General features: G+C 40.6%; 1 protein-coding gene across 1 annotated transcript in view; it reads left to right on the plus strand.

Moving 5' to 3' along the window:
• Positions 1–20,427, plus strand: part of LOC111184024 (formin-2) — a 188,742-nt gene that overhangs the window by 4,066 nt on the left and 164,249 nt on the right. Inside the window, exon 2 of the mRNA XM_089898410.1 lies at positions 9,445–9,649. Within this exon, the coding sequence (XP_089754536.1) occupies positions 9,445–9,649 (205 nt within the window). The remainder of the gene's footprint in view (positions 1–9,444; positions 9,650–20,427) is intronic.

A 20,427-nucleotide genomic window follows, 5' to 3' on the forward strand; every position in this document is an offset into this window, starting at 1 on the left:
TATAATAACATTTATTGGGGACCAAGACTTTATCTTGTTTTAGCTGTTAAGGAGCTGATGATGTTTTAGGCCACTACACTGAAATTTCACAGTTCATTTGCTTGAAAAAACATCTTTTTCAGTGTTTAGTGCAAAAATGGCTATGAAATTTAAGAGATTTCTTTGCACATGCTTTCCTTACAGCACAAGCTTGTGAATAGAATTTTGCAGTTAATTAAAGTGTAGACATGTGAAATGTTAAATTTGTGATGCTGAATCACTTTTGATAGAAGCCTTTCCAAAGTCAATTATGTGCTTATCCTTCTTTTTCTTAAACACGTGGCCTGAATGGTTCATCTGCTTTAACTGGCTTAATGTCATCTTTTAGACCCATCATGGTTGCATCCCGTGAAAACACTGCTGTTGCCCTCAACTGCTGTTGAAGTGTAATAGGCTGGTGACTCCAGTTAGCTGTTGCTGAGGTTTTGTATCTGTGTGGTTTTCTTGACTTTTTCCTTCCCGTCAGCTATTGATTCTTAGAGCTGTCTTTGGTCTCTTCTCCACCCCCCCCATTACTTCTAATTTGATTTTTGTGATCAATTTGTTATTGGTTTATGAATCCTGTGATTATGATGTTAGCTATATTTATTGCACTTCTGCTAAATGCCAGGCTCTGTGTTGGTGCATTACATAATTATCTCAAATCCTTATGATAGTCTTGAGTTCTAGCTGTTTATCTTCGTTTTCCCAGTGAGCGAACCATGGTCAGGCAGGTAAAGTAACTTACCTCAGGGCATTAAGTAGCCAATGGCCCATCTAGGATCTGTACTTAGAAAACCAAATCTGTTGTTAATGTGAATAAAATAAAATGAAGTGTGTCAGTGAGCTTTTGGAGCACTAGCTAGTCCATAAAGGGCGTGGGCTTTAAATTTTAGATTGCATGACTCTCATTTTGGCTTTTCTAAAGGTTATCTTGATTTTTATATCAAAGTAGAAAGAAGACCCTCTCTAGGAGTGCAGACTTTCTCACGCTGCTTGTGAAGTTATTAGACTGTGAACTTTTTAGAGCCTGGAGCAGTCTTATATCCAGCAGTAGCATCTGACAGAGTGTAGACGTCCAGTTATTGACCAATAAATGAGTGAGGGTCAGAAATCACCCCTGTTGTGTGTAATGCATCAGTGTTACTATGACAGGAAAGGGGATTACAAGAATGCCGTCTTTTCCCCTATATCTTGCGTTACTGGGCTTCATGTGTTTGAATCAGATTTGGCAGCATAAGCTGGGACAGGTAGCACTGTTCTCAAATCATTTTAGTTTGGTCTAAAACATCCTTTCTCATGGTTCCTGTAAGGCTGTGGTTTGGATTGAAGTCATTTACCCCACTGGCCTGGCTTTTCATGCATTTAGGCATTTGGATACAAGCCATGTGTACATGAACTTGAGCAGGTGCATTTAGAGCAGTGTTTCCTTCTGATTCCATTAAAAAGGTGCTGAGCACACACCTTGGGTGATGCAACTGTGGTTCCTCTAACTACTGGTATTCCAGATATATCTGCATCCTAGCTGGCTGTTCAGTTAGGTGACTCTTAAGTAATTTTTTCTCATATGTATGAAGGTGGAGGAATCATTTCAAGTTAATAATATTACGATTAAATAGTGTATGTAAAGCCCCTACAACTCTGCCTGGTACATAGAAGGCACACAGTTGGTGCTATTTACTTGTCTGTCCTGGTTTATTGCCTTAATGGACTACATTGTTCAAAGTGCCAAACCAAATTTGTCACATCAAAACAAAACAACTCTGAAATTGTGTATAAACACTGGGAAGGATGTAATCCGATACTTGTTGAAAATATTTCTAGTCAATAGGGTTTTTTTTTGCAAATTGTTTATATATCAGTTTTTTTCTTTTCTTGCATTTTCTATGATTGTAAGCCTTTTTGTCACTTTATCAGAAATTGTAGTTTGCTTGGGGGTTTGGATAAGGAAAGCATATGGTGGAGGATGACTGTGTGATTAGGGGGAGGTGGTGGTGTTTAAAGGGGGGTGGGGTAGAGGAGGCACAGTATTTACCCCCCTGGCTTTGCAGCTTCACCTCCCATGGTTTCCTTCAGAAACTCTCTACTTTAGTCAAGTTAATCTGCTTACTGTTCTATGAACAGTCATTTCATTCCCCTGACTTTGTGCCTTTGTCGAACAGTTTTCACTCTCCTGTAACACAATTTGTCTCTCTTGACTTAGCATCTGAAAAGGCTGATTGAATTCCCATTTCCTCTTTGGTATCTTTCCCAGTTGGGCCTGACTGGTGGTCGTCTCTGCATCTCTGTGCTTACTGCCTATATCATATCATGTATACTTCTTGGATTTGGGGATTCTTTAGGTCTTCCTTCTCACTTCCTTCTGCTTTTCCTCTCTCCTTGCCTGCTCACCTGATTCTGTCCATTCATCACCCGCTCCTGTCTATCCTCTGCGAGTACCTACTCCGCGCCCACTGTGTGCCAGTCAGTCAGGTGTACATTGAGCACACTGAGGCCTTTATGAAGCTCATTCACCATTTTCTTCAAACAGGGGAGTTGATTATCTATTGTAACTAAAGCTAGTAGAATTTAAGTTGGAAAGTTACTAACATTTTTGGGTGGTGGAAATTAATTATTTTCATTGAGTTATGATTGACTCAGTGGTGAAGGTAGAATGATACTTTGGTAGAATTTGTGTTGAGAGAACATCTATTCTGATTTTTGTGGATTGATTTTAACATAGCAATGATAATGCAGTAACTCTAAGCTTCCAAATATAAATTTTGTTGGTAATGAAAGAAGAGGAAACTTTCATTATTCCCTTCATTCCTGCTTTTGCATTATAAGTAACAACCTGATGTTAATGAAATTTAGAATGAAGGGCCCATTAGGAAGAAACAAATATGTACTGCCTTGTGACTTGATAGTTTTGGATGTGATTTTAGTGATTGAAAACTTTCTGAGGCTTTTTAAATATTAAATATATAAATACATGGAAAATAAAACTTCTAGTCAATTTGAAATGGTAGTTAGTAAATCGAGGTATTGTAACATCAGAATGATAAGAACAAAAGATAAGTTATTGGATGCTTAGAAGAGGATGCTGACCATGCCAGAGAAGTGTTGTCTTTTGATACCTGCTCCACTGTGGGAGAGAGAGAGGGAAACCTTTGTATCTTCGTCCCCTTCAAGGATGTACCTGGAGGCATTCATTGGGTGGGAAAATTACTGCCATTCCTCTGTGCACCATACCTTGGACCCACTGGAGCCTTTATTATCTGTTATGCCAGAGCTGCAACGGGCCAAAAATAGTCCTTTTTATTTTCAGGGAGAATAGAATAATTTCTTGAGAAAATTAAGCCTTTTCTGTGTTTTAAAATTATGCTTAAAAGTGCTTAAACCCTACTCCTTCTTGTTTCTTTTTATTTAAAAAGTTTTTATTAGTAGTAGTATGTTTTTTGGCCATGCTGCACAGCTTGCAGGATGTTAGTTTCCTGACCAGGGATGGAACGCGTGCCCACAGCAGTGAAAGCCCCGTGTTGTGACCATTGGACCACCAGGGAATTCCCTGGGTCTCTTTTTATACTTCAGGCAGAAGGGTCTTGGTGGTATTGGGTTGGCCGAAATGTTCATTCGGTTTTTTCCATAAGATGGCTCTGGTAGCACTTAGTTGTCTCTAACTTCATTCAAAACAATTTTGTTAGATTGTATGTGACAGGTGTCATATCAGCGTGCATTTAAAAAACGTTATCAAAATTGGTGAATTTTTGTGTAGCCATCTTAATATTGAAAATGAAAGAAAAACCAACATTTTTGGCATATTATGCTTTATTATTTCAAGAAAGGTAAAAATGCAATGGAAACACAAAAAAAGATTTGTGCAGTGTATGGAGAAGGTGCTGTGACTGATGGAACATGTCGAAAGTGGTTTGCAAAGTTTCGTGCTGGAGATTTCTCACTGGATGATGCTCCACAGTTGGGTAGACCAGTTGAAGTTGATAGTGATCAAATCGAGACATTAATTGAGAACAGTCAACGTTATACCATGCGGGAGATAGCTGACATCCTCAAAATATCCAAATCGAGCGTTAAAAATCATTTGCACCAGCTTGGTTATGTTAATCGCTTTGATGTTTGGGTCCACAGAAGTTAAGTGGGAAAAAAATCCTTCTTGACCATATTTCCGCATGTGATTCTCTACTTAAACGTAATGAAAGCGTTCTGTTTTTAAAACAAATTGTGATGGGCAATGAAAAGTGGATGCTGTACAACAATGTGGAATGGAAGAGATCATGGGGCAAGCGAAATGAACCACCACCAACCACACCAGAGGCCGGTCTTCATCCAAAGAAGGTGATGTTGTGTATATGGTGGGATTGGAAGGGAGTCCTTTATTATGAGCTACTTCTCAACGCCGAACGATTAATTCCAACAAGTACCGCTCCCAATTAGACCAACTAAAAGCAGCGTTCGACGAAAAGCTTCCGGAATTTGAACAGAAAACGTGTAATCTTCCATCAGCATAACGCAAGACCACATGTTTCTTTGATGACCAGGCAAAAACTGTTACAGTTTGGCTGGGAAGTTCTGATTCATCCGCTGTATTCACCAGACACTGCACCTTCAGATTTCCATTTATTTCTTTAAGAAGAATTCTTTACAAAATTCTGTTAATGGAAAAAATTTCAATTCCCTGGAAGACTGTAAAAGGCACCTGGAATGGTTCTTTGCTCAAAAACATAAAAAGCTTTGGAAAGGTGGAATCATGAAGTTGCCAGAAAAATGGCAGAAGGTAGTGGAACAAAAAGGTGAATGCATTGTTCAATAAAGTTCTTGGTGAAAATGAAAAATGTGTCTTTTATTTTTACTTAAACACCGAAGGCACTTTTTGGCCAACCCATGATCTAGTGCACATGTGTGGAGAAGAATTCTGTGTCATTTAAATTGTGGCTTTATACACAGAGCAGCACTGCGGCAGGAGTGCAGGCTGAGAAGTCTTTCCATCGACCTCCCTTTTTAAGTATACTACTGGTTTCCTGTAAAACGTGGCGATAATTTCTTACCTCCTCTTAGTGCCCTGGTTTCCCAGGTTGTAAAAGTGAGTGTAATCCTGGTGGGAAGCTGCTTCCTCCAAGTCTTATCCATCCCAGCAATTCTATAGGAGTGATGGTTCCAGGAGTTATCCTTTTCTCCAGATAATGATACTTTGCGTATTTAGAACTTTACTGTTAGAGTGGAAGAAAATCCCTAATCTAGGGGGATCCACTTTTTTCTCACTGTTGTGGCCTCTCCCGTTGTGGAGCACAGGCTCCGGACGCGCAGGCTCAGCGGCCATGGCTCACGGGCCCAGCCGCTCCGCGGCATGTGGGATCTTCCCGGACCGGGGCACGAACCCGCGTCCCTTGCATCGGCAGGCGGACTCTCAACCACTGCACCACCAGGGAAGCCCGAGGAACCGCTTTTACTGTGGAGTAGAGATGCTCTGGGCATCGGTACTAGCTGGTGGTAAGACGTTGGTGGCTTTGATCAGTTGTTAATTGATGCTAAAGGGGATTTGGGTTGGTTGGAAAGCTGTTATCTGTTGTGCACTTGGGACCTTGTGTTTTTGTACACCAGGGTAGTGACTGCGGGTATGGTGGGTGGCGGACCTGTTTCATGGAATCTACAGAAGGGAAGGCTGTGTTGTTCGATGTTATGACCCAAGGATTTAGAGTGTATGGAGTCTAAATACACTCCAAATTCTAATAGTGACACCACATCCATTGAGGAAATCCTTAGATTCATTATCTAAGGACAATAAGAGTCTCCGATTCTTGAATGGGCTATAGGCTTTGCATTTTTCCTTTTAGTTTAAACTTCTCAGTAAAAGTAGTAGTACTAATTCTTATAAATTATTTCAGTATACTTTAATATATTGGTTTTGTCCTCAATTTTCCATACTATTTTATACACTTACTTAAATAACTTTTATGAGTATTTCATTTAGAAGTTTGTGTTGACATGAAATTTTCTGAAGAGACTAGACAGATAAAACGTTTTGAGAGCTTTTAGGTATTTTACCTTTTTAAAAAGTTTTATTGGCCTTAAAGTAGTGCAGCTTGTTCAAGCTCATTAAGAAGCAAATAGGCTAGAAAGGAACTATTTCAGGATTCCAAACAAATGCATTTGAATACTCTGTGGAAAGTTTTGGAAGCCATGAGTCTCTTCATTATTAACATAAAAGTCTTATCTTTGAGAAGAGTCATAAAAACAATGGGGTAACAATAGAGATGGTTTTTGCAAACATATACTTGTAGATAATTTCCCCCACCCAGCACGTTTCAAAGCTATAGACCAGCACTTGCTGCTTGGAGAGGTGAGGGATGTGGTTTCTCCTTGGGAGGTATTACATTTTGCAGCTACCCAGGATGTTCAGCACTTATTTCTCACTGTCCTTGCTGTGCTATTTTGGTTAAACGGCTTTGAGGGTGTAAAATGTTTGGATAGTATCCTGGCAGTTTACTTCAGGATATAGGGCTTGATGTGTCTTTATTTTGTTCTTGGAAAAATTAAAAATGTGTTGACTCCGTTGGATCCAATATATTGTTGGTGAGCTAATAAGGCTGAATAAGAACTGCAGTGATGTAGGTGGAGAGCCATTTGTCTCTGGGCTGAAAATGTGATGTAAGTGAAGGGGTGATTCTGGAAGCCTTTTATCTCTGACTTGGATGATTTCTCTAAGGAGCCTCACTTGACTCTAAATTCGCAGATCATTTTCACTACCATCTGCTTCAGGATAATAAAAGCTGAGCATGTGGCCTCCTGGCTTCTCACCGCCTAGATCCAGTGGACGGCTGTCTGCACCTCTGGCCCCCTCCTTTCTGCATCAGACTCGTCATTGAGCTGTCACAGGTCTAGGAGTGTCACTGTGTCTAATGGGTCACTGTACCTACTCTTTTCCCTCCCTCTAAATACCTGCCTCCTGGGATTCCCAACCGAGGTTTGGCTGTCCAGCCTTGCCACACCCCTTGGTTTTCTCACCCTTCTCATACTTGAACTTGACCTCAGTTAGTCCTTCCATTTTCTCTATTCTTAAATTTCTCTTTGATAAGTCTTCTAATTTCTATTCCCATTGCCTCTACATTTCCTAGAAAAGATTATCCAACATTGAGATTCTAAACGTTCTCCCTGTCCTCAGTCTGGCTCTTTTCCAGTAATTCGCTACAAGGCAAGAGAGTCCACTATTTAAAATACAGAGCTGAACTGGCCGGTCCCAGAGTAGAAACATTTCAGTGGTTCCCTCTTGCCCTGAGACTAAAGTTCATATACACTACACATATATATAAAAATACAACATATTATGTATAAATGATTACATATTATATATATATACTTAAAATTTTTTTAAAAAATTATTTAACCATTTTTTAATCGAACTATAGTTGATTTACAATGTTGTGTTAGTTTCAGGTGTACAGCAAAGTGATTCAGTCATATATATATTTTCTTTTTCAGATTATTTTCCATTATAGTTTATTACAAGATACTGAATATAGTTCCCTGTGCTATACTGTAGGTCTTTGTTTATCTGTTTTATATATCATAGTATGCATGTGTTAATCTCAAACTCCTAATTTACCCCTCCCCCTGCTATCACCTTTGGTAACCCTAAGTTTGTTTTCTATGTCTGTGAGTCTATTTCTGTTTTGGAAATAAGTTCATTTGTATCATTTTTTTTAGATTCCACATATACGTGTTATCATATGAGATTTGTCTTTCTCTGTACTTTACTTAGTATAATCTCTAGATCCATTCCTGTTGCTGCAAATGGCATTATTTCATTCTTTTTAATGGTTGAGTAACATTCCATTGTGTATATATACCACATCTTCTTTATCCATTCATCTGTCAGTGGACACTTAGGTTGCTTCCATGTCTTGGCTGTTGTAAATAGTGCTGCTATGAACATTGGGGTGCATGTATCCTTTCAAACCATGGTTTTCTTGGGATGTATGCCCAGGAGTGGGATTGCTGGATCATATGGTAGTTGTATTTTTAGTTTCTTGAGGAACCTCCACAGTGGTTTTCCATAGTGGCTGCACAATTTACATTCCCACTACCAGTGGAGGAGGGTTCCCTTTCCTCCACACCCTCTTATATAAACACTTTTGTATATTATTATTTACTGTGCTGCAGTTTTTCTCCCCTTGCTTAGTCTCTGTCCCTCCCCTGTCTTGAATGTTCCGAGTCCTTTTTCAGGTAGCTTGTACTCTCCCTAGTAGTTCTAGGTCTTACTGACACTCTCTCCCTGGCCTTGAGGACAGAAGTGCGCGTTTATTGGTACCCTAAGGGCATTGTTAGTCCATGCAGAACTCTTCACGTTGTCCTTGGATTTATTTTCTGTATTTTCATTTCCTATTCTGACCTCCCTCATGGATGCAGGGAACAGCATTTTTTTTTGGAACAGCTTTTATGTGTTTGATTGATATCCTTAAAATTGTACGTATTTTTGTAAAGTGTGTAGTATTTCTGTGTGTATTTAATTTTCTGTTATACAAACAGTCTGAATTGTAGACTTCATTCTTTTGCTTTTTTTTTTTTTTAACTCGGGAGCCTTTGGGGAAAAAATGTACAAAGTTTTCCTGGTGAATGTTTATCAGGTGGGTTGTTTCTTACTGCTTTATTCTGTTACAAAGAGTGAGAGTTCCTCTGGGTCGTCCAGCCCCAGGGACACTGTTCATATCTGTTGTATGTGAGTCTCGACCCTGGAGGTGTGTATTGTGGCCATGGATGGTCCTTACCTTTGATTTCCGCATCCACCAGGGTGGACGTCTAGATGCCACCACAGACAGCACTGTGATTAGTATTCCCACACGGGTCCTGTGTGAGAACTTCTCTGGAATGTATATTCAGGAGTGAGATTGCTAGGTTAAAAAAATGAAAATTTACTTAATTTGTATGGGTACTGCCAGTTTAGTTTTTAAAATATTTCTCCCAGTTTATACTCGCTAGCACAGCAAATCAGCATTTATCTAATTTTTGAATTTTTACTAATCCAATGAGAAAGTGGTATGTCATTGTTTTACTTTTTACTTTGTATTTATCTGATGGCTAATACCTTTGAGAAAAACTTTGTATGTTTTTAGCTGTTTGGGTTTACCCTTCTGTGACTTGCCTGTTCGTATCTTTGTACTTTTTCTATAAGGTTTCCTGATTTTTCTTGTTTGGTCACAGAGGTTCTCTGTGTATTCCAGATGTGGCTCTATTACCAGTGTTGAGGATGTGATGGAGCATTGCTAAACCCCCTCTGGTCTTCTTTCCTTACATTATAGGCTCTTGTAAAAGTGATGTTTCTCAGAGTCCCTTGTGGGTTGTGTTTTAGATGTGGTTTAGGTTGGATGAATTCGTGCCACGTCTGGAAGACCTCGACAAGGTCCAGGATTGACCTCTGCTGTTTGCTCTTTCAAGCCAAGCAGAGGCCTGGTGTCCAGGCACCACTTCCCACAGGCCCTGGTGTGGCCCCGGCGGGCACAGCCCAGTTCTGGGCTGGCAGCAGGGGTGGCCCAGCTGGGAAACCTCCTGACCTGGGAGCCAAGTGTGCTCTTGGGACCCAGGCCTTAGATCAGAGAAGAGTGGCCACTGCTTTGATGGCCTTGTTCTCAGTCACGGCTCGGTGAGTGGTCTCTACTTTGTCTTCAGCCCTTCCAAGACTCTGTAAGACAAGGAATACCCTGCCGTGAGTCTCTTGCTATTTAAACTATTTGGAGTGGATTCAGTTCTATGTAATTGTTGAAATTTTGACATATAGAATCAATTTTTTAAAAATAAATTTATTTATCTTATTTATTTATTTTTGGCTGCGTTGGGTGTCCGTTGCTATGCGCGGGCTTTTCATTGTCGTGGGGTCTCTTGTTGTGGAGCATGGGCTCTAGGTGCATGGGCTTCCGTAGTTGTGGCACACGGGCTGGAGAGTGCAGGCTCAGTAGTTGTGGCGCACGGGCTTAGTTGCTCCGTGGCATGTGAGATCTTCCCGGACCAGGGATCGAACCCATGTCTCCTGCATTGGCAGGCGGATTCTTAACCACTGTGCCACCAGGGAAGCCCTAGAATCAATTTTTGATGTTATAAATATCTTCCCCTAGCATTTCATCCCTTTTTAAAATTTGTTGTATCCTTTGTTGAACAGAAGTACTTAATCTTGCCATAATCAGATCTATTTTTCATCTGTGGTTTGTGCTATTTTCTTCTCATTTAAGAAATTCTTTCTTAGGCTCAGGTCACCAACATTCTCTCCTCCCCAGCCTTCTGTAGTGTTATTGATTGACCATCTACATTTAAACATCTGCTCTGTCCAGAGTCCTCTTGAGCGTGTGGTGTGACACACATGGCAAAGCAAAGTCTTCAGCATCGTCTACTAAACAATTTTTACTCGTGGATGTTTAATGCCATCTTTAGATTATTCCCATACCCTGTCTGAGGGTCTGTTCTCTTCCTTGCATGGATGTTTTTCTGTCTTTGGTGGGTACCAGACAGCTGTCATAAATGTGCTTTGCAATATGTCTCATTACCTGGAGAAGTGTCCCCTTTTTCAAAGTTTGAACATTATCAGGACTTAGCCGTTGATGGGCTTATAGTTTTTTATATAAATTTAAATTAAGTGGTTGAGGGTTTTTTTTTTTTTTGGTTGAGGTTTTTAAAAAGTCCTGATGGTGCTCAGTTTATTAAATTTGTAGATTATATTGAGAACTATTATTTTAATAATGTCATCCAAGACTGGAAGACCTCTTCATTTATTCAGAACATCTTTTATGTCCTTTTAATAGAGTTTTGGACTTTTTTAAATGGAGAGTTTGTGTTTTCTTTGCTGAGTTATTTTCTGGGTGCTTCATATGTTTCATTGTTAATGGGAACGGTATTTTACTTTTGAATTGTTTCTAGTTATTGTTGGGGTAAAGAAATGTTTTCATTTCAGTTGTCTTTCAGTTGTAAGTATTATGGGATCTCCCTTATGAATATTTTTTAAACCTAAAGGTTATTTAGTCATTTCTGTGGTTTATAGCTACGATTCTAACACTAACTCTGATGTGTGGGTTTTTTCCCCACATCACCAAGCAGTTCTCTGGGACACCAGCTGGGTATCCTACAATTCAACTCAATTCTGACAACACTGCTTACCTGTAGATGTTGTCAGGTCCCTCAGACTAAGGGCTCAGTCCTACAAGGCTGCCAGTCTTCAGATGCCAGTCACAGGTCCAGGTTGTCACCTGGGCTTCTGACTGAGCAGCTTATAGGTTCCAGCAGCCCCCTCCTTAGGTTTAATTCTCTACAGCAGCTTATAGAACTCAGAGAAGCATTTCACTCTCCAGATTACCAGTTTATTATAAAAGGATATAACTCAGGAAGAGTCAGATGGAAGAGATGCACAGGGCAAGGTATGGGGAAAGGGCATGGAGCACCTGGGTGCCGCTCTCCCTGAATCTCCACCTGTTTGCTGACCCAGAAGTTCTCTGAACCCTGTCCCCTTGGGTTTCTATGGAGGCTTATTTACACAGGCTTGATTGATTAAATCATTGGACATTGGTGATTGAATCAGTCTCCGGCTCTGCTCCCCTTTCCTCCCTGGAGGTCAGAGGTGGGACTGAAGGTTCCAACACTAAAGACAGGGCTGGTTCCCCTGACAACCAGCCCCCATCCTTAGGTGCTTCCAAAAGTCACTGCATTAGCATAAACTCAGTGTACTTGAAAGGGGCTTGTTATGAATATCAAGACACCTTTTTTGCTCCAATCATTTAGGAAAGTCCAAGGGTTTTATTTATTTTGTTCTTTATTTTATTTTTTATTTTTTTAGAGCTAGAAGACATTTTCTATTTTTTATTAGCTTTAATTTTCATGAATAAAAGCAGTTTCCTGACTTGCCCCTTCTGATCCTTTGATTACTCCCCTTTCAACAGAGGCAACCATTCACAACTTGTGTAGCAGTTTTCTTTGGCATTTGCCTAATTATTTCTAAAATATCTCCATTTTCGATTTCCAACTCCCCATCACGATAGATGGGGTTTTAGTTTTCTCACATCTACCTCTCTTATTACCTCCTGTGCCCCCAATTCCGTAACAGAGATCACAGATTTTTACAAAATAAAAAGTTAATATTTAGATTCTTAGGACTATGCAAATAGTAGTCACTGCAAAGTCATATCGTATACTATGTTCAAACGTCCTTATATCATGCTTTCTATTTCCTGGAGTTAACAATTATTATTATTTTTTTCATTTTCCTGCTTTTCTAGGAGAATTTTTCAGATGCTTCAAAATTTTTGACGTAAATATATCTTTAATATTCCCTATAAACTCTAAGAGATAAATTTATTTTTTCCCCCGGAGGCCGCCTTTCCAGAGGACTCAGGCCCCCTGCTCCAATCTACATTGGTTGTTCTCTAATCTTGCTGATCACCTATCATTCCTGGACTTCCTTTCACATCCTCCATTTCCCCTGGACCCCTGTAAGTTTCTAGTTTTTGGTTTTCTCCCTGTTTGCTGAAGTATATCCTCTAGGACCTTAACTAGAGAAGGTGAATACACTGTGCAAATATTTGAGCCCTTTTATATCTAAAAATGTCTTTATTTCACTTTCATAACTACTGGAAATTTGGATGTCTAATTATAGGCTAGAAATCATTCTAAGCTCAGATAGTTCTAAAGTAAATTTTATTGATGTATAGTTTATATACAACAACATGCACCATTTTCAGTGTACAGTTTAATAAACTTGGCAAATGTATAAACCCATACATAACCTTCCACCTCAACCAGAAAACAGAATATATCTATCACCTCCAAAAGTTCCTTCAAGCTCCTTGGCTGTCAGGCTTCCCTACTTTACCCCACCGCTGGCAACCAATGATGTTGACTTTTTTCACTCATATTTTTGAAGAAATGCCAAGGGTTTTAGAAGCTCTGTGCCAGAAATTGGACAAAGACCAAATGCATATTTCTTATTATAAATCACAATATCGCAAAAGTCATATGGGATTGTAAAGGCAGTCCTTTAATCTTTGTTTACAGCAAAATAATTGAAACAATCATAGAACATAATGTACATTGTGTAGATTGTTTTGAAATTACTGTGACTCTTTTTGGGCTTACATATTATCAGTCTTTGTGAATCTGTGCTCTTTTGGGGAAGGTATAATCCTAAAATCCAGAAACGTCATTAATATTCTAATTTAGTAGGTTGTGTTTCACACTCAACATTAATATAAATGTCTAATTAAAAAAATGCTTCAAAAAACATCATTTAAACCACTGTATATTTTATCCAAACAGAAAACCCCACATTCCTTGGTTTCCACTACCGGCTTCTGCTGGTTTGCCTCCTTCGTTTTGGGCTGGCTTTTGTTACCTTCTCCTGGTCCTCTTCTTCCGCCGGACCCTTGCTAAGTACATGCTGCTTCCCCTGGGCTTCAGTCCATCTGAACATTCATCCCCGGGAATCCTTTCCCTGAATGTGGATGACTGCATGGTTCAGGTCTCTCTGTGAATTTCAGACACAGATTTCCTGTTGCCTTGAAAAAATCTTGACATGGGCTGTGGGAGGCGGTCCACGCTGAGCTTCTCTGTCCTCCAAAGCCACCCTGCTCCCTTGTTCATTGCCTGCCTAGTGAGTGGTAACAGCGTCTCCTCAGTCAGAAGTCTGAGAGGTGTAAAGGTAGCAAGTTCCTCGCATTTCCTCCTCAGATCAGATCCTCCAGTCACTAACCCCTGTTAAAATATACCTCTGAAATTTAAAAAAAAAACAAAAACAAAACTCATCCCCTTCTTTCCAGGAGAGTTCTTAATGCTCTTCTCAGAATTATTCTATGGCTCTCCATTGACCAGGACAGATTTTAAGCCTGAGATTGATGTTGAAGAAGATAGAACGTGTCTGGGACGGAGGAGCTAGATTTGCTAACACTTGTGTGATTCATTCAGCGTCAGGGAGGCGTCCCTCAAAGAGGGTCCAGCTTTGGAACCGCTGGTCTTGGGAGGGGCGATTTCACTATTTACTGGAGATGTTCAGAGGCTGGTTGAAGATCTACTGATGTGACCACAAACCTGGAGAGGCTGAACTTGACTACTGACTTTCCTTCCAACTAGAAGAGTCAGTGATGTTTGACTTCAAAAGCTCAGAGCAGCTGTGATGGTCTGTGTGTCTCGTTCCTTTTATTTGGGGCTGCTTTAAATATGTAAAAAAACTCTTCAGCCAGAGGTATTTTAAAGCTGCCATTTATTAGACTCACTTTTATTGATTTAACATAATAGACAGAAATTAATTTTTAAAGCATTTTTCCTTTTGACATTTCTATAATTTTTTCCTTTGAAGTTTGATTTGTTTCACGATCTTTGAAGAAATTACCAGAGACATCCGTAATCTAACATAGGTCCTGAAAAGGGGTTGGTTGTCACTGTCACATATGTCCCATGATATTACTTCGATGATTTTATTAGATTCATTTGATTAAATTTCTCAGCTTGTTCTTGTCGTATTTCAGTCCTTGATCAACTGAAGTTGCATAGTTTCTTTTTTCTCTTCCCCCCAAAAAAGCCTTGATGGATGCCAAAACTGAGCTTTAAATTTATATAAATTTGAGTAGACTGTTCAGTGACTCTTGTCAGAGCTCTCTACAGCGAGTCACTTTTGAATGCTCTGTCTCTGTGTGATGTTTTATTGTAGTTGATGCTGAGCATAGTTTTTACTGCTATTCTCCATACTCTCAGTGTCGGGTAACCAAGATGCATCACACATGAGACCCAGGTCACCACACAGAGCAGTCAACTTCTTCAAAATGGATGTGAAGACTCATTACAGGCACTTACTGTTAAGGACTCGGATAGACCATCAGCAAATCTGTACCCAGTCTGTAGAGTTTTATAAAGTTTAAAATATCTTGTCTCCCTTCCTTCCCTGGAGTTCAGAGCCTGAGGACAGGTGTCTTCCTGTGACAGCGTCTGGACCAGCCCTGGCTGTGGGCTTGGTGGGCTCTGAGCCTGGGGTGCAGGGAGCTTGCGACCGTGTGCGGAGCCCTTGGTGAGCTGTGGTGTTGTCTCTGGGGGTGGGACCAGCTGGGTCCTTGCACCTCCTGTGACACGTCCAGCCATTTGACCACATGCCGGCCTTCTTTCCTCGAGAAAGTTCTAGATGTTAATACTCCTGAGACCCCTTCAGTCACTGTGAAACTTGTAGCCTTGTGGATCTGATACTAGACATGTTAATTTCCACTCGATTGTACTTGGCCTGTCTCTATTTTCTTATTTATCCTGCAGAGGTCATCAGTGTATGATGATCTGTACATAATATGTGATCTCTCTCTGCTCGCTCCATCATACACTTAAGCAATTATCAGTAATGTTGTGGACTTGCTGGTCCACAACCTCATTTCCTCTTTATTATTTCAACTGCTAGATAATATAGGATTTCAGGAGAAATTTATTAGATATGTCTGAGCTATAAAGTCAGAAAAAAGTTTAACATAATGAGACTTCTGTTTAACTCTTATTTTGCATAAGATATGTGGCCTGTGGAAACAAAAACTTATGTTGATGCCTTTCAGAATATAGCAATTACGTTGTTCATCCTTCAACCATTACAGCATACACAAAAGGAAAAATACCCATTTTATGTTTCTAGGCTGTTAAAATATAAATTAAAAACATGATTATAAATTAGTGATATTATGGGACACAGGATAACATAAAAACTCACACCTAGCCTTCCCCCGTGTATAACCTGGGATGTTACTCAAATATTTGGGCCTTGATTTCTTTTTAGGCAAAATTGGAGGATTGAGGCAAATAATCACTGAGGTTTCTTCTGGCTCCAAAATGCTGAAAATTAAGTGGTGGGTTGTCACTGAGTTATTTAATCCTAGAAATGACAAAAAGTACAATAGAAACAGAAAAGTTACATGCATTATCCAGGCTAGGGGAAAAAAGTCTCCTGCTGTCTCCACGTATTAAAAGTTTCTCTTCCTGTTTAGATACTTTATTTTCTCCAGTAGATGGAGAAGGAGCCAGAGGCTTTCTCTGCTCTGTGATATCACGATTACCCTGTGTCTTTTCTGCAAGGGTGTCCTGCCTACATTGTCCTGTTTTATTGCTATTATGGACAAGGAGCGTGTTTTCCTCGTGATGAAATTCTTGGTGGACCAGGACATTCTCTGGCAAATGATAGACTCCTGAGTGCTTGGTTGTATCTTGTCTTTGCTGCCAACAACCCCCGCCTCCTGCCGCCATTTCCACCAAGGATGTTTAGTTAAGAGAGCATGTTCTAAATAGAGTGCATGTAAAGTATTCCTTCTGGAGCTTTGGTCATTATGACTAGCTCGTGAGCCCTTGCAGGGCACAGACCTCGTGGTCTCTGCCTTTTATATCTTAGCACAGAATGTTGGTCAGAAGACTTTCCCAGAGTTGCTGGCCCACCCAGAAGTGGAAGACGCCTGGAATAAAAATTAGGAAAGCAGAGCGTGCGTCCAGTTCTGGCACTGCCACTTTCTGGTCTTAGGACATCAGGCAGATTCTAGAACCTTTTCGTTCTTCAGTTGGTTTCTTTGAAATCACGGGGATAAATCCTTGCTCTGCTTTTCAAAGCTGACAGTAGATATAGATGTGCCTTTTACATGGTATAGTTCTATCCAAGTAAAAGGTTTTCTGCTTTTTATAGTGTCACTGCTCACCCACCCGAGAGAACTCCAGTGCAGAGATTGATGATTTTACTTCATTGTGCTAGAAGATTTGTTGTGGTGGTAAATAGTCCTTTAGGACTGTCCCCTGGCTGTTGTTTCCATGTTTAGCCCTGTGATATTTGCTTAGCAATGCAAGAGGAGTATTTATAGCTACAGCCAGCTCTTTGTATCCACGCGTTCTCTGCATCCACCAATTCAACCAACTGCAGGTTGAAAATATGTTTTTTTAAAAAAATTCCAGGATGTTCCAAAAAGCAAAACTTGAACTGGCTGGGCACCAGCAACTGTTTACATAGCATTTACATTGTATTTACAACTATTTACATAGCATGTACATGGTGTTCGGTATTAAGTAACATAGAGATGATTTAAAGGGAGGATGTGTGTAGGTTATATGCAAATACTAGGCCCTTTAATATGAGGCACTTGTGCAGCTGCAGATTTTGGTACCGAGGGTGTCCTGGAACCAACCCCGCTGGGATACTGTAGTATGAGTGCAAGGCGGCTCCACGTGCTGAAGTTTACTAAGTGTGTAAGGACATACGGGAGGAGGGAGAGACGATTAGTTCAGAAATAATCAGAGCATTTGTGGTTAGTAAGTTCCTTGACTGTCATTGGATGAATGTTATTTCATTTAGCAAGTCGGTTTTTGGCAAATTGATTTAGAGCTGCTTTGTATATAGTAAGAGCTCAGTAAATATCGTTGATTAAATAACAAATGAAAATACAAAGTAAAATGAAGTTTAAATAGCTGAGAACTTAGAAAAGTTATGCTTATTCATATTCTAGGGCCAGCATTTTCATTTGTTGGTGTGGTCAACACATCCTGTCTAGAAACAGGTGCTGTGACCCCCCCCCCCAGAGTGAGGGGACCAGGAGTTGGGGGCACCCCAACTGTGTGTCACATAGGGTAGGAGGTGGGGTGGGGATGGGGGTGCTGGAGGGACCCTGGAGCCTGTGTTTCCTGGTCACAGGAGCTGGTTTGTACAGTGAAGAAGGAAGGGTGGGTCCAGAAGCTTTAGGTCAGCCTGTTCTCCCCAGTTTAGGTACAAGGCCTCCGATGTCTGTTGGGGCCAGTGTGTCCCAATTAAATCCCCAGCCATCAGTGCGAGAAGCAAAACAGAAGGTCGTGTCTCTGTCCGTTTCCCCCGCTCTGGTCAAATTACATCTGTTGGTCAGAAGGGGAGTTCAGTTCAGTCCAGCTGGTGTGCAGGTCATAGAAAAAAAACAACAAAAAACCTTGTCATACTCCTACTGCAGTGATTTGACTCTTTAATAAGCGAAGTCGTGTCTGCTATTTTTGCAGAATCAGGAGCATACCTTGTTAAGCTGTGTAATCTTGAGTATTTCACATAATATTTTTGACATACTGTTCCATGTCATTAAACCTTTTTAATAACATGATTGAAGATATTAATTGTTAAAGTTTGGTCATATATAAAGCAGAGGTGTGATGAAGCCCCATGGGACCACCACCCACCTCCCATAATTATCAGCATTATTTACCCTGTAATAGCTTCATCACCTCCAACCCTCACCACCCTTTTTTAATGGACTAATTTGGACAAATTCCTGGCATCATGTTATGTGAATCTCAAATACTTAAGTCTGCATCTCAAACATGTACTTTTTAATATGCCACAATGGCATCATTATATTGAAGGCACATAGAATTCATTGTTTAGGGTTAGTGTTAGGGTAGCCCTAACCCAACAGACAGCACTAGTCTGTTAATTAGGCATTCACAGACTGTCTGAAACCCTGGGCGAGAATAAGTCCAGGCTGACATGGTGTGACCCATGCTTGGGCCTCTTTTCTCTCTTCCTGGAGAGACAGCATGGGAGCTTGTTGGGCAGTGCTGTGGACTTTACAGTTCCCGCCCCCCACCCCAGGTTTACCTGTCTCCTTGTGTTAACTCTGAATGACTTGTGGATTTGGGGATGACAGCTTGATGTCTTCTTTGCAGATTTTTCAGTTGACCTGTTTTTTTTTTTGTGGTACGCGGGCCTCTCACTGCCGCGGCCTCTCCCGCTGCGGAGCACAGGCTCCGGACGTGCAGGCCCAGCGTCCATGGCTCACGGGCCCAGCCGCTCCGCGGCATGTGGGATCCTCCCGGACAGGGGCATGAACCCGCGTCCTCTGCATCGGCAGGCGGACTCCCAACCACTGCGCCACCAGGGAAGCCCCAGTTGACCTTTTTATAATGGGTTTCCCATCTATTCATTAAGTGAACCATTAGGGATTGCAATTTTCTACTTTTGTCATTTCTTTGCATTTTTGGCTGGAATTTTCCTGTACTGAAAACTTTAATTACGAGGTATGATTATTAACCCAAAATCCAGTTCGTACTGGAAAGGCAGATTAAATGCTCTATTTATTTCCCATTAATTCTCTGTTACCAGTGGCTATTGGTGCACTAGCATTCTCCAGTGACGTCTATTGATTTTACTTTTCTTATTCCTTTTCATATATTCAATGTGTTTAAATTAATTGAGTCATTATTCTTTCTATACTAACATGACTTCTGACAGCTGTATAGTAAGCTGTCATCTACATAAAGCTATCCTTTTTTATCTATGTCCTTACAGTTGGACATTTTAGTTTTTCTTTCTTTTTTTTTTTTTTTACTAGTAACGATCCATTTATTATTGTACCAGGAACTGTGCTGAGCACTTTACATGTGTTGTCTCATCTGATCTTCACAATAATCCTGCGATGCATCACTCTGGATAGTGACCTATGACATGTTTTCCACAGTGCAATGTTTTGGTCAAGGGGTGAATTTTTAAAGATTACTGACACGCATGGCCAAATTGCCCCCCAAAGCTTCCGCAGTCAATTCTGATACCCACTTCTGGGTTTCAGGTTTCCCTGAGTCCAGGTTGAGGGACCCTGGAGGAAAAATCTCTCAGTGCCTGGTTGGAGGTTCTTTGATTTCTCATCTTCTTCCCGAGGGGGATGCCGCTTCTCCCATCCTCTGCCGGCAGACGCAGTCACAGCGGCCTGCCTGGTTTTAAGGGGAGGAGCGTTTGCAGCTGGGGTGAGACCATAGGAGAGAAAACAGAAGAGTTGAGAGGAGGCCATAGAATGAGCCTGAACACTCTGAGCAGAGCAGCCAGGAAAGGAGCCTGGAGAGACCGTGGCTGGTGAGGTGGAGAGAACAGAGGGAGCATCAGGGGGTGAGAGGAAAGTGTTATAAGGAGTCAGAGTGAGTCAACAGTGAGAATTTCCGGAGGGATTAAGCGCAGAGTGGGCTGAGCCAGGAGGGAGGGGCCAGAGGTGGCAGGTGTAGGTAATTCTGGCTAGTAGGTTGCTTCTAATTGAAGTAGAGTCAATTTACAATGTTGTGTTAGTTTCAGGTGTATAACAAAGTAAGTATTTTTCAGGTTGTATTGCATTACAAGTTATAACAAGATATTGGGTATAATTCCTTATGCTATACAGTAAATCCTTGTTGTTTATTTTATATATAGTAGTTTGTGTCTCTTAATCCCATACTCATAATTTGTCTCTTCCCCCTCCTTGGTAACCATGAGTTTTCCTATGTCTGTGAGTTTGTTATTGTCTTGTAAATAAGTTCATCTGTATCATATTTTATTTTTCTTTGAATTTTATTTTATTTATTTTTGTATACAGCAGGTTCTTATTAGTTATCCATTTTATACATATTAGGGTATATATGTCAATCCCAATCTCCCAATTCATCCCAGCACCAGCCTTGTCACTTAATTCC

Source organism: Delphinapterus leucas, chromosome 16, assembly GCF_059928025.1.
Source record: "Delphinapterus leucas isolate spDelLeu-1000000601 "Yukka" chromosome 16, BTC_Dleu_Yukka2, whole genome shotgun sequence".
NCBI lineage: Eukaryota > Metazoa > Chordata > Mammalia > Artiodactyla > Monodontidae > Delphinapterus > Delphinapterus leucas.